The 15,052-nt window shown below is 42.7% G+C and overlaps 1 protein-coding gene across 1 annotated transcript in view; it reads right to left on the bottom strand.

Annotated features, from left to right (window-relative positions):
- pax4 (paired box 4) overlaps positions 1-13,502 on the bottom strand; it is a 51,206-nt gene extending 37,704 nt beyond the window's left edge. The window contains exons 1-4 of the mRNA XM_059988470.1: positions 13,482-13,502; positions 11,546-11,731; positions 10,409-10,624; positions 8,866-8,956 (exon numbers count right to left, since the gene is read on the bottom strand). Of these exons, the coding sequence (XP_059844453.1) occupies positions 8,866-8,956; positions 10,409-10,624; positions 11,546-11,731; positions 13,482-13,502 (514 nt within the window). The remainder of the gene's footprint in view (positions 1-8,865; positions 8,957-10,408; positions 10,625-11,545; positions 11,732-13,481) is intronic.
- Positions 13,503-15,052: the final 1,550 nt, after the last annotated feature.

The following is a 15,052-nucleotide window of genomic DNA, read 5'->3' as shown; positions in this document are numbered from 1 at the left end:
CCCCCCGCATTCTTCTAAATTCCAGAGAGTACAGGCCCAAAGCTTCCAAACACTCCTCATATGTTAACCCCTTCATTCTCAGAATCATCCCTGTGAACATCCTCTGGACTCTCTGCAACAACAACACAACCTTTCTGAAATATGGGGTCCAAAACTGTTGACAGTACTCCAAGTGAGCCTGACTAGTGTCTTATAAAGCCTCAGCATTATCTCCTTGCTTTTATATTCTATTCCCCTTGAAATAAATGGCAACATTGCATTTGCCTTCTTTACTACAGACTCAACCTGTAAATTGACCTTCTGGGAGTCTTGCACAAGGACTCCTAAGTCCCTCTGCACCTCTGATGTTTGAATCTTCTCCCCATTTGGATAATAGTCCGCACTGTTGTTAATTTTACCAAAATGCATTATCATACATTTCCATCTGCCATTTTTGCCCATTTTTCTAAGTTGTTAAGTCCTGCATTGCTTCCTCAGCTTACCTACCCCTCCATCCATCTTCATATCATCTGAAAACTTTGTCACAAAACCATCAATTCCATTATCCAAATCATTCACAAACAATGTGAAAAGTAGAGGTCCCAATACTAATCTCTGAGGAACATCACTAGTCACTGGCAGCCAACCAGAAAAAGACCCTTTTATTCCCACTCACTGCCTCTTGCCTGTCAGCCATTCCTCTATCCTGTATCTTTCCTGTAATGGCATAGGATTTACTCTTAATCAGTGCTAGTCTCTTGCATAGAACATAGAACATTACAGCACAGAAACAGGCCTTTTGGCCCTTCTTGACTGTGCCGAACCATTTTTCTGCCTAGTCCCACTGACCTGCACCTAGACCATATCCCTCCATACCCCTCTCATCCATGTACCTCTCCAAGTTTTTCTTAAATCTTAAAAGTGAGCCCGCATTCACCACTTCATCTGGAAGCTCATTCCACACTCCCACCACTCTCTGTGTGAAGAAGCTCCCCCTAATGTTCCCTTTAAACTTTTCCCCCTTCACCCTTAACCCATGTCCTCTGGTTTTTTTCTCCGCTAGCCTGAGTGGAAAAAGTCTGACTTGCATTCACTCTATCTATACCCATTATAATTTTATACACCTCTAGCAAATCTCCCCCCATTCTTCTACGCTCCAGGAAATAAAGTCCTAACCTATTCAACCTTTCTCTGTAACTGTTTCTCAAGTCCCAGGAACATCCTTGTAAACCTCTGCACTCTTTCAACCTTATTAATATCCTTCCTGTAATTAGGTGATCAAAACTGTACACAATATTCCACAGCAAAGACAGATGCCCCATTAAGTTCATCTGCCATTTCTTTGACCCCATTGCTACATCACCAGCATCATTTTCCAGTGGTCCAATATCAACTCTCACTTCTCTTTTACTCTTTATATAACTGAAAAAATTGGTATTCTGTTTTATATTATTGACTAGTCTGCCCCATATTTCATCTTTTCCCTTCTTATAGCTTTTTAGTTGCTTTTTGTTGGATTTTAAAAGCTTTTTAATCATCCGATTTCCCATTCACTTTTGCTACATTATATGCCCTTTCTTGGTTTTTACACAGTCTTTTTTACCTTCTTTTATCAATTATAGTTGACTACCCCTGCCATTTGAGAACTTCTGTGGAACATATCTTGTGAACTATTCCCAGAAACTTCAGCCATCTCTGCTCTGCCATCATCCCCGCCAGTATCCCCCTCCAATCCACCTGGGCAAGCACCTCTCTCCTGCCTCTGTAATTCCCTTTATTCCATTACAAAACAAATACACATGACTTATGCTTATTACCATATAACCATATAACAATCACAACACAGAAACAGGCCATCTCGGCCCTCCTAGTCCGTGCCGAACCCTTAATCTCACCTAGTCCCACCTACCCGCACTCAGCCCATAACCCTCCACTCCTTTCCTGTCCATATACCTATCCATTTTTAACTTAAATGACACAACTGAACTGGCCTCTACTACTTCTACAGGAAGCTCATTCCACACAGCTATCACTCTCTGAGTAAAGAAATACCCCCTCGTGTTTCCCTTAAACTTCTGCCCCCTAACTCTCAAATCATGTCCTCTCATTTGAATCTCCCCTACTCTCAATGGAAACAGCCTATTCACATCAACTCCATCTATCCCTCTCAAAATTTTAAATACCTCGATCAAATCCCCCCTCAACCTTCTACGCTCCAATGAATAGAGACCTAACTTGTTCAACCTTTCTCTGTAACTTAAGTGCTGAAACCCAGGTAACATCCTAGGAAATCATCTCTGCACTCTCTCTAATTTATTGATATCTTTCCTATAATTCGGTGACCAGAACTGTACACAATATTCCAAATTTGGCCTTACCAATGCCTTGTACAATTTTAACATTACATCCCAACTTCTGTACTCAATGCTCTGATTTATAAAGGCCAGCGTTCCAAAAGCCTTCTTCACCACCCTATCTACATAAGACTCCACCTTCAGGGAACTATGCACTGTTATTCCTAGATCTCTCTGTTCCTCTGCATTCCTCAATGCCCTACCATTTACACTGTATGTTCTATTTGGATTATTCCTGCCAAAATGTAGAACCTCACACTTCTCAGCATTAAGCTCCATCTGCCAACGTTCAGCCCATTCTTATAACCGGCATAAATCTCCCTGCAAGCTTTGAAAACCCACCTCATTATCCACAACACCTCCTACCTTCTTCTTCTCAAATTGCAACATGAATTCAATCTAATCATGATCACTGCCTCCTAAGGGTTCCTTTATGTTAAGCTCCCTAATATGATCTGGGTTATTACACAACACCCAATCTAAGATAGCCTTTCCCCGAGTAGGCTCAAGCACAAACCGCTCTAAGAAGCCACCTTGTAGGCAGATGCAAACTCAATGGCTCTTCACATGGCTTTGGACCACCTGGACAACACAGACACCTATGTCAGGATGCTGTTCATCAACTATAGCTGAGCATTTAATACCATCATTCCCACAATCCTGATTGAGAAGTTACAGAACCTGGGCCTCTGTACTCCCCTCTGCATTTGGATCCTCGACTTCCTAACCAGAAGACCACAATCTGTGCGGATTGGTGATAACATCTCCTCCTCGCTGATGATCAACACTGGTACACCTCAGGGGTGAGTGCTTAGCCCACTGCTCTACTCTCTATATACCCTTGACTGTGTGGCTAGGCATAGCTCAAGTACCATCTATAAATTTGCTGGTGATACAACCATTGTTGGTAGAATCTCAGGTGGTGATGAGAGGGCGTACAGGAGTGAGATATGCCGACTAGTGGAGTGGTGCTGCAGCAACAACCTGACACTCAACGTCAGTAAGATGAAAGAGCTGATTGTGGACTTCAGGAAGGATAAGACGAAGGAACACATACCAATCCTCATAGAGGGATCAGAAGTGGAGAGAGTGAGTAGCTTCAAGTTGTTGGGTGTCAAGATCTCTGAGGATCTAACCTGGTCCCAACATATCGATGTCGTCATAAAGAAGGCAAGACAGTGGCTATACTTTATTAGGAGTTTGAAGAGATTCAGCATGTCAAAAAATACACTCAAAAACTTCCATAGTTGTACTGTGGAGAGCATTCTGACAGGCTGCATCACTGTCTGGTATGGAGGGGCTACTGCACAGGACCGAAAGAAGCTGCAGAAGGTTGTAAATCTAATTGGCTCCATCTTGGGTACTAGTCTACAAAATACCCAGGGAGTACAGAAGCGGTGCCTCAGAAAGGCAGTGTCCATTATGAAGGACCTCCAGCACCCAGGACATGCCCTTTTCTCACTGTTACCATCAGGTAGGAGGTACAGAAGCCTGAAGGCACACACTCAGCGATTCAGGAACAGCTTCTTCCCCTCTGCCATCCGATTCCTAAATGGACATTGAACCCTTGGACACTGCCTGACTTTTTTTTAGCATACACTATTTCTGATTTTTGCACATTTTAAAAAATCTATTCAATATACGTCTACTGTAATTGATTTACTCGTTTAGTTATTATTATTTTTTCTAGATTATGTATTGGATTGAAATGCTGCTGCTAAGTTAACAAATTTCACAACACATGCCGGTGATAATAAACTTGATTCTGATTCTGATTCAATAAATTCCCTCTCTTGCAATCTGACACCAACCTGATTTTCCCAATTCCCTTGCATATTGAAGTCTGCCATTACAATTATGACATTACCCTTAGTACATGCCCTTTCCAGCTCCCTTTGCAATCTCAACCCCACATCTTGGCTACTATTTGGAGGCCTATACAGTATATGTTTCCCAAATGGGTTTTCACCCTTGCAGTTTCTTAACTCTACCCACAAGATTCATCATTCTCTGACCCTATGTCACCTCTTTCTAACGATGTAATTCCATCTCTTACCAACAGAGCCACACCACTGCCTATGCCTTCCTGCCTGTCCTTTCAATACAAAGTCTATCCTTTGATGTTAAACTCCCAACGACGGCCTTCTTCCAGCCACGACTCAGTGATGCTCACAACGTCATACTGACCAATCCCTAATTGCGCCATGAGTTTGTCCACCTTATTCCGAATGCCATGTGTATTTAAATAGAGTACAACACCTTCAGTCCTGTGTTCTTCACCCTTCTGAATTTTGCCTCTGTGGTACAATTTCACTCCTTGCTCTGTCTGCAATTGTACCCAATCACCGGTTGTTAAGGCACTTGTCTAGTGATCTGAAGGTCGCTAGTCGAGCCTTGGCTGAGACTGCGTGTGTGTCCTTGAGCAAGGCACTTGACCACACTTTGCTCTGTGATGACACCGGTGCCAAGCTGTATGGGTCCTAATGCCCTTCCCTTGGACAACATCGGTGGCATGGAGAGGGGAGACTTGCAGCTTGGGCAACTGCCGGTCTTCCATTAAAAAAAACCTTGCCCAGGCTTGCACCCTGGAAACTTTCCAAGGCGCAAATCCATGGTCTATCGAGACTAACAGAGGCCCACTACTGTTTTCCTTCTTATAATCATTTTACAAACATCAACTCCTTGCAAACCTGCCAGCTCATCCTCAGCTCTATCATACTGGTTCCCGTCCCCCTGCCGTATCAGTTTAAACCATTCCCAACAGTTCTGGTAAATCTGCCAGCAAGAATATTGGTCCCCTTGGATTCAAGAGCAACCCGTCCTTTTTGTACAGGTCACACCTGCCCCAGAAGAGGTCCCAATGATCCAGAAATCTGAATCCCTGCCCCTGCTTCAATTCTTCAGCCATGCATTTATCTGTCACCTTATTCTATTCCCATCCTCACTGTTCTGTAGCACAGGCAGCAAACCCAAGATTACTGCCCTTGAGGTCCTGCTAGTCAGCTTCCTTCGGAACTCCCTGCATCCCTTTTTTAGGACCTTCTCCCCATGTCGTTGGTACCAATATGTACCATGTCTTCTGGCTGTTCACCCTCCCTTTTCAGGATATTGTGAATGCATTCAGAAACATCCCGGACCCTGGCACCTGGGAGGCAAACTACCATCCTTGTTTCTTTTTCGCGCCCACAAAATCACCTATCTGTCTCCCAAACTATAGAGTCCTCTATTACTGCTGGCATCCTCTTCCATTCCCTGCCCTTCTGAGCCACAGGGCCAGAGAGCGCTGTTGCTTCCCCCAGTAGGCCCCCCCACCCCAAACAGTACTCAAAATGAAGTACTTATTGTTGAGGGGACGGCGACAGGGGGCTCTCCACTGTCTGACATACCGCATGGTAATAGGCTCTTCCAGTCCAACAGGTAAGTGCCACCCAATTGCAATTTTGTGACCAATTAACGTACTAGCCCACAGTCTTTGGAATATGACACCAATCACCTTCAAGCATCAATTCTCATATGTGTCATACAAGCCATCTTTAGGGTGAGTAGATAGCTTTGGGCTCAGATCCCACCACAGGTGTACATGCAGAGGAGGTTCACCAAATTGATTCTAGAGATGAAGGGGTTAACCTACGAGGAGAGATTGAGTGGCCTGGGACTATACTCCCTGAAGTTCAGAAGAATGAGAGGGGATTTTATAGAAACATACAAAATTTTGAAAGGGATAGATAAGATAGAAGTAGGAAAGTTGTTTCCATTGGTAGGTGAGACTAGAACTAGGGGACACTGCCTCAAGATTCAGGGAAGAAGATTTAGGACAGAAATGAGGAGGAACTGTTTTTCCCAGAGAATGGTGAATCTGTGGAATTCTCTGCCCAGGGAAGCAGTTGAGGCTTCTTCACTAAATATATTTAAGAAACAGTTAGGTAGGTTTTTACATAGTAAGGAAATTAAGGGTTATGGGGAAAAGGCAGGTAGATGGAGCTGAGTTAACGGACAGATCAGCCATGATCTTATTGAATGGTGGGACAGGCTCGATGGGCCAGATGGCCTACTCCTGCTCCTATTTCTTATGTTCCTATATTTCTTATATAATCTACTTGATATTTTGTGCATACTTGAGGTGATATTCTTTTTCAGGAAGGCTCTTTTTTGAAAAGATGCTAAGCTGGAACCACAACTGCTTTTCTCAGGTTGATCGAAAACTCTTTGAATTGTCTTGTTAGGAGATGCATTGAATAATGTTTTCACTTGTGGGGGAGTGTCAAAACTATAAGCAACACTTATAATCATAAGGTAGGTACAGTTTACACAGGTATGTACAAATGAGCTATTTTATCCACTGAGAAGTCAATAATAATAGGTCAAAATCTTAAGCATAGGAGAGACATTGGGAAGCACTCTATAGGGACCATGCACCTGTTTTCTCTCTGCTTTGTATTCTGTGTTATGCCTTTATTATGGTAGCTAGTCACGTGGATGGAGCATGGTAAAAGCAAAGGGAATAAGTTTTGTATTCATGTTCTCTTCTGGTTAGTTTAGAACTGGGGACCCTCAGGTCTCATATTTTGTGTTGACCACTTAAATCCACTAAAGAACATTCAATATCACTAATTTTAGTTTCATAAGTTTCATTGCTTCAAGATTGTATGTTTTGTTAGTTGCTAATAAAGGATTGGATACATTTTTGAACCTTGTTATCAGATTTGGTCAGAGGGTGTTTCATATGAGGATGGCCTACTCCTGCACCTATTTTCTATGTTTCTATGTCTCATATGAGGATAACTCCCAGTGTGGTTGCCAGCAATGGTATTGGTCTGAGTTGCCACTGTTTAACAGAAAGGCTTTGGGAATCTGGACTCTAGACATCAAATCGCTGTGGAAGCTGCGACACTAGCAGTTTTCAAAATGCTTTCAGAATGGGGGCCAAGGTGACGATATGAAAAGGTATAGAAGGCATGTTTTAACTGAGCAGCAGGGACCACCAGGTACGATATGATGTATTTGAATCTATATGGGGAACTTGGCCAATCTGGTAAAATCTCTGTTTAGTGACTGTCTCTAGCTGCCCTGAGATGGAGCTGCTGGGTTACTCATTTAAGGTAGTGTCCTGATCATTAGGTGATTAATTTGACATCTCCCTGATTCAACGAGTGGTGGAAATACGAACTGAAGACTTACTGGAAGAGACAACAAATGACAACTGCCCTTTAAAGCAGCAAATGATGAACAAGATAGATCATGGAGAAACAAGGTCAGCCACTCCTCTGCCTTAGCTTCTCAATTTCTTACATTATAATCAGTCGTACGTTAGTGACCGGCTCTGTGCAGCCTGTAGTTCAGGGTCACCTGGAGAGGAATGGTAGATGGAGTTGAATATGCCAAGCATGAGATGTGTTTACTCTTCAGGAGCTCAAACGTAAAGGGACAATACACTATTGATGTCAAGACCCTTCACAGCGTCGACGTGCAGGGTGCATAACTGATGGAAAGTGACTGCACAGGTGGGTCAGGTGGTAAAGGAGGTGTGCACCATGCCTACCTTTATTAGGAAAGGCAACATGTTCAACAACTCTGGTTTGGTCACGTTTTGAGTGCAGGTCTGCATTCAGTACTCGTCACCTCATAACAGGAAGGATGTTGAGATTTTGGAGAGAGTGCAGAAGTTTAGCAAGGTGCTGCCTGGAAGGTTATAAGGAGAAATTGGACAAATTTGGGCTGTATCCTCTGCAGAGACAATGGCTGAGGGGAGACCTAAATACAGTCAATAAAATTAGGAGAGGCATAGATAGAATGGGTAGTATCTTTTCCCCAGATGTTGAACTGCCTAATTCTAGAGGTTATACAGTTAAAGTGAGAGGGGCTAAATTCAGAGGGGATGTGCGGGTCAAGTTTTTTACGCAGAGATCAGTGAGTGGCTGGAAAGTGCTGCTGGGGTGGCAGTGGAGGCAAATACAGAGAGATGTTTAACGTGAATATGCAGAGAGTGGAGGGCCACGAACATCAGATGGGCAGTTACTTACTCGGGTACTTTGGTGAGCACAAATATGGTGGACGAAGGACTTATTCCTGTTTTTCTAGTGCCGATAACTTCCATGTAGCCAGCACCTTTAATGCAGCAGAAATGTATCAATGTGCCTCAGAGGGAGATTAGCATGAAGACTTGCCAAACTGTATTAGGATTAGGACAGGTTGACAAAAGCTTTGCCAAAGAGGGAAGTTTGAAGCAAGAAGCAGAGAGGAAAGGGGACAGGGGATGAAGTACATAGTTTAGGGCACTGGTAGCTGAAGGCTGCCATCAGTGATGGATCAACAAGGTGCCAGAATTCAGATGTTTTGGAGATTAAGGGACTGGGGGAAATTACAGGCACACAGGAAAAGATAAAACACAGGGGGTGTTTGAAATCTTAATTTAGAATTGCAGTAAGGCACCACACTCAGGACTTGAGTGAACTAGACCCAAATATTCATGCTTGACCTTGGTTACTGTTAACTTTTCTGTCTTACTAAGTGTTTCCTGGTGTATCAGTCCCACCTTCTGAACTTTTCCTGCTTCTTGAGCTCTCAGGTGCAGAGAACTGCAGGTCAGAATGCAGATTGCGCAGAACTCGATTAATTGATGAAACCTAGAAAAGGTGCAAAGAAAATTTATTACTGTCTGCACATATATCCATGTGAACTCTTTGGGGAGCCTATTGTCAGCAGGGCTTTCAAAACAGTGGATGCAAAGATATACAAATGTATTGTTTTGCAGGCTTTCATTCAAAACTTGCTCTTGTAATAAAAACAATGACCTGCATTTACTTAGCACCTTTAACACAGAAAACGAGGTCCAGAGTGCTGTGCAAGGCTTACTGAGGGACTGGCCTGACTCCATCCCGCTAACGAATGTAGTTCTGATCACCACAGAGAAGACGCGGGCAGATTCACCAGAACAATATCAGAGTTAGAAGCTTTATAGTAAAAATACGTTTGTGTCAGCCTGACATGTTTTATCTTGAGTTTAGAAAGTTGAGAGGTGAGCCCATTGAGATCTTTGAAATGATAAAGGAATTTGATGGAGGAGCCATTCCCGATGGTAGGGAATTAATGTTCTATCTATGTCACTTGGGGGTGAAATCAAGAAATAGAGTATGAACTCCCTCTACAAAAGGCCATTATCAATTGAGAAGTTTGAGACCAATGTTTTGTTGTGTGGAGATTTCAAGGAGCAAGGAATAATAACAGAGCTATGCTGTGAAACACGGAACAGACATGATCATATAATAACGTAAAATCCCTGCTCTGTTGCTGTGATCCTAATGCAACTTTCCTGTTAACAATAAATGTGAAAAGATCATGTTAAAGAACTGATACCTACACACCTGAAAGAGGTGCTGTCAGTCCAGCATCAAGGTTCAGACACCTCCAGAGCTGAGCACTGTTCGGTTTGCTCAGCTCTAACAGCTCAGTTATGCTTCAACCCCACAGACAACCTTCCGCGACACATTGCAGGTCAGCTTACACAACCTGAGAAAGGTGGTTTTCCGAATGTTTGTATCCAATCAGAAGCACATTCATCCTGTGATCCAGGGCTTTAGTTTTAGACTGAAGCTGCCTATCACTTTGGGACTTTACACCTGACAGGTACAGTACAGGAGACATTTACCCTATCACGGTGTGCTACTCACTTGCCCATCCATTGAGACGTTAGCATAACCCAATGATCTCACTTTAAGTACTCGTTATCTTGTTATCTCAAGTTCTTATTAATTATTGCTATTTATTTATACTTGCACTTGCATAGTTTGTCGTTCTCTGCACTCTGGTTGATCTTTCATTGATCCTGTTATAGTTACCATTCTTTAGATTTGCTGAATATCCCCACAGCAAAATAAATCCTAGGGATATTGTGGTGACATATATGTGCTCTGTTAATAAAATTTACTTTGAACATTGAACTTCATGTTTCTCCATTAGATTCCACAGTTCTATGATTCTGAGATGCAATAGTGCTCTTCTCACCATTTTCCAGTCAGAGGTCCTAATCTGAAGGCAGAATTTCACTGTTAGGCAATAGAATTAAATTGCAAACTCACACTAGGAATTTTATCCTTGGTGCAGATTCCCTCTGACAGCAGCTTCCCACGGATTTCCCAGGCAAACATTGACGGATTGTCCCACTTAAGCTGAGCAATCCTTGCCACAACCTCTGGGGTTGACAGGCGCGGTTTACTCCCACCAATGGCCTTTGGGCCCACAGAGCCCGTCTGGTAAAATCGGCCCAGGATCTTACTCACACAACCATTGGAGACCTGCAATGGAGAGCAGATCACAAACAAGTCCTGATGAAGGGTCTTGGCCTGAAACATCATATGTTTGTTTTTTCCCACAGAGGCTGCCTGGCCTGCTGAGTCCCTCCAGCACTTTGTGTGTATTGGAATGAAGAGGAGATGTTAAATTCAGTAGGGAACATAAGATGGTGTAATTACCAGATGATGCCCTGCAGGCAGAGATAGGGGAGAGAACTAGCAGAAACCATGTTCGAACAGTCACGTTCTGAGGAGGCTTTCAGATGTGACTAAGAGGGAATGGGAAGGGAGAGCCAGTAAATAGGGCTGAGATGTTGGAGCAACGGAGGAAAGGCAAGTCAGGGGGTTAGAGCATTAAGACCAGAAACATAAGGCTGGAGAGCGTTATGGAGGTAGATTTAGCTGAGTCAGTGAAACAAATTGGGATCCAGATTGAAGAATTTATATTTAGCAGGGTCAGCAAGAGAGCCATGTTCACTGAACTCGGTGTTAGAAAGGGAATGGTCACAGTTCTGGACAAGTTGGAGTTTGTGTTGTGTGATTTTTCTACATGTTGACTGTGAGGGCATTGATAGATTCTAGGGAAAGTAATCAAAGCAGAAATGGGGTTTCAGTAGAAATGAAAAGATGAGTGAGGAGATAGAAGTAATCTTAGAAGAGCAAGAGATTAGAGTCTGAAGAATGTTACCAAGTTAGCAGAAACCAGGAGGCAGTGAGTTCTGGCTTGTCTATGCCTTAGGTGAATCTAGGATGATACTATTCTTCATCTTGAACTGTGAGCTGAAGCTGATTCAACTAGCAATATAGTTAAGCTTCATCTGGTTCATTTGACCTCAGAATTGAAAGCCAGTGAACTCCATGGGTGGATTTTTTTCCCAGGTTCTATACCCTGATAAACGTAAGTGAAATGCAAAGCTGGTTCACCTGTAAAATCCTGGAGATGTCACAGGCCTTGATGCCGTTTGTTGCCATTTCTATGATCCTCTCCCGCTTGCATGTGGGCAAAGGACGTCCATTGACAAAGAAGCCTCCCAGTTGATTTACACAGCCTACGCCTGCAAGTGGAGAGGTAGTGTCATATAAACGAGCATGAAGGGGCAATTCCTCAACCTAATCTGTGAACAGCAGAGTCCGACCTCTGTAAGAAACTTCCTACTAACAGACTTCATGTTGTAAGTCCAAGCTTTCGCAGCCAAGAAATATCAAATGTCAGGGACAGGTGAATTCCCCACACAAGCAGCACAGACTTCGAGTTTGGCTTTAGCAAGGGTTAGATACAGCTGGCAACCTGCAGACAACAGGGAACGCAAGATGCTGTCATCATCCACAATTCTCACAGGCTTTACAGGAAGAGAGTTTAGATAGTAGTCAGGAATACAAGAGATTCTGCAGATGTTAGAGATCTTGAGCAACACAGAAACACAAATTGTTGGAGGTACCCAGCAGTTCAGGCATCTATGTAAGGAAATAAACAGTTGATGTTTCTAATCTTGATGATAGGTCTTGGCCTGAAATGTCATCTGTTTGTTCCCCTCTATAGATACTACCTTATCAGCTGAGTCTTTCCAACATTTTGTGTGGATAGTAGTGATGCTTGGAAACCCTGTTGTCATCTTTAGTATAAAGATGCTGAGGTTAATTATACTGCTCCAGGTAAGACTCACTGGGTAAGTGTCGGCCAGATGTCAAACCAGGACAAAAGTTAGAACTGCACCATATGGTGCATTCTCCTACTGAGTGTTAAGGAGATCGAATGATGTGGCCATGGAGAATATTTGCAAAATGGAAGAACATATCAGAAATTCCAACACACGGCGCATCAATAAACAGTCTGACAACATATTAAATCAATCAACAAGGAATGGTTGCATCTGTAGCAGTAACACAGGCATAATCACACTTTGTTCTTCATGCACGTTATTCAGGGATATTGTTCCTTGGGCATGTTGAAATTGTGGTTTGTAGATTACAACATGCGTACGTTAACAGGAATAGTGATACTAGTTCAGTGCCTGTGCATTCATTTTTGCAGTCAATATCCAAACAAAAACCACCTTAGTTATTTATATACTTTCTATTTATTTATCTGCCAGGATAATCAAGGGTAAGTCCCACCCTGCCAACACACTTTTTGTCCCTCTTCCCTCTGGGAGAAGGTTCAGGAGCATGAAGATTCATACGGCCAGATTTGGGAACAGCTTCTTTCCAACTGTGATAAGACTGCTGAACAGATTCTGACCCGGATCTGGGCCGTACCTTCCAAATATCCGGACCTGACTTGCACTACCTTACTTTTCCTTTTCTATTTTCTAATTATGATTTATAATTTAAATTTTTTATTATATTTACTTCAATTTGTACTTCAGGGAGTGTGAAGCACAGAATTAAATATCACTGTGATGATTGTATGCTCTAGTATCAATTGTTTGGTGACAATAAAGTATTTTTATTTAGAGATACAGTGCAGGATACCCCTTCCCCAATGAGCTGCAATGCCCAGCAATTCACCCTTCGGACTCTAATCACAGGACAATTTACAATCAACCTACTAACCGGTACATCTTTGAGCTGTGGGTGAAAACCAGAGCAGATAAAGGAAACACACATTCTCAAGGGAAAAACGTAGAAACTCCTTACAGACGGTGCTGATTTGAACTCTGAACTCCAATGCCCCAAGCTGTAACAGCATTGTGCTAACCGCCACACTACCAGCCCACAGCTGAAATTTTAAACCATCTTCTCTTCCAGACCTGTATTTTCACTTTTGGGCTAACTGCTGAAAAAAAGGCCAATTTTGGGGTGAAATAATTTGGAATTGTAGTAATTTCTCCACCGCTTTTGAAAATAAAAATTTAAATACCTTTCTGTGGCATTGCTTCATGTTCACAGACTTCAGTTTTGCTCATTTGTTACTATTTATTCAAGTTCTGCAAGAAAGATAAAAGTTATAACATGTGTAAATACTTTAACTTTCAAATGAGTAATGTGACTATTGGATGAAGGAAAGATCTCCAACTGCATTGGCTAAAAAATTTTAAAGCAGTATTCTAGGCTCAATGTTCACTCATGACTATTTTAGTAAAGGGGAAAAATCACATAGTGTATGTTACACTATTTTAAGTCATTGATGAGGCCATTCTAGAATTGTTTTGGTCATCCTGTTATTGTCAAGCTGGGCAGAGTACAGAAGAGATTTACGAGGATGCTGTCTGGACAACAGGGTCTGAGTTCTAGGGAGAAGTTAATCATGATGGATCTTCATTGCTTGGAGCCCAGGAGAATGAGGGGTGACCTCAGAGGAGTTTATAAAATCATGAGGGATGTGGATATGCAGACGGTCTAAGTCATCTCCCCAGGACTGGAGAGTCCAAACTAGTGGGCACAGGGACAAGATAGGAGAGTACAGATTTAAAAGGGAGCTGAGAAATAACTTCCTTACACGGAGGGTACCTGGGATGAGCTGCCAGAGGAAAAAGGTCGCGCTGGGCACAACTTCAACATTCAAGAGGCATTTGGATAGGTAGATGGAGGGGGAGGGCTTGGAGGGCTATGGGCTGACTGTAGGGAGGATGCTCTGGATGGGCTGAAAGGACTTTCCATGCTCTATGACCCTGACTCTGTAACCTTATGGGCTAGATAGCCGATCCATTGCTGTATTGTTCTATGTTCTAAGTATTATGCCTTTTTGAAATGTGAAATTCATTCTGCAAAGCACTGGAAAAGAAAACTCTGAAAACATTTACTGAGAAGGAATTTCATTGGTTGGATTTAGGAAGTTTCAGTGATGTCTTTGACGAGCCCCCCCCCCCTGCCCCCCAACAGGCAGGAGGTACTGAAGCTTTGGGACAAGAACTGTTCAGATGGGAAATAGCTTCTATCCCCCAGGCCATGTGACAGCTGAACTTCCTGCTACAACCCAGGTCTCATCACATATGAAGTGCCAGCAGCATTATACTGTTTACCTTTTAACTTTTGTTGCTATTACCTGTTAATTTACTAGTGGTAATATTACTTGATGTGATTTGTGTGAGTTATGTGTACTGTGTTGTGAACCTTGGTCTGGAAGGACATTGTTTCATTTGGCAGTATACATGTGTACGGCTGAATGATAATAAACTTGAACTTGAACTTGAATCCTCCTCAAAACAGTGAATCTTCTTATCATTCAGACCCATACCATGGAAATCTGTGAATGTTTTGTAACCAGAGCACCGCAAATGTTGGCCTGAATTGTGTGTGAATCTTGATGATGCATGTAAACTAGATCACATGTTATCATCAGAGGATCTTATTCCAGTACAGAAATGGGATCTATGAGTCCACCTCTTCTGTGCCTATCTACACCTCCTCTGCCTAAGTACATCTGGTGACATTGTAATTGTATCTGCCTCCTCCAGCTCATTCTAGATAATCATCACCGTTCTATGTGAA

The sequence above is a fragment of the Hypanus sabinus genome, chromosome 13 (assembly GCF_030144855.1).
Source record: "Hypanus sabinus isolate sHypSab1 chromosome 13, sHypSab1.hap1, whole genome shotgun sequence".
NCBI classification, from domain to species: Eukaryota; Metazoa; Chordata; class Chondrichthyes; order Myliobatiformes; family Dasyatidae; genus Hypanus; species Hypanus sabinus.
The sequence above is the reverse complement of the archived record's forward strand: the minus strand, read 5'-3'. Positions and strand labels throughout refer to the sequence as shown.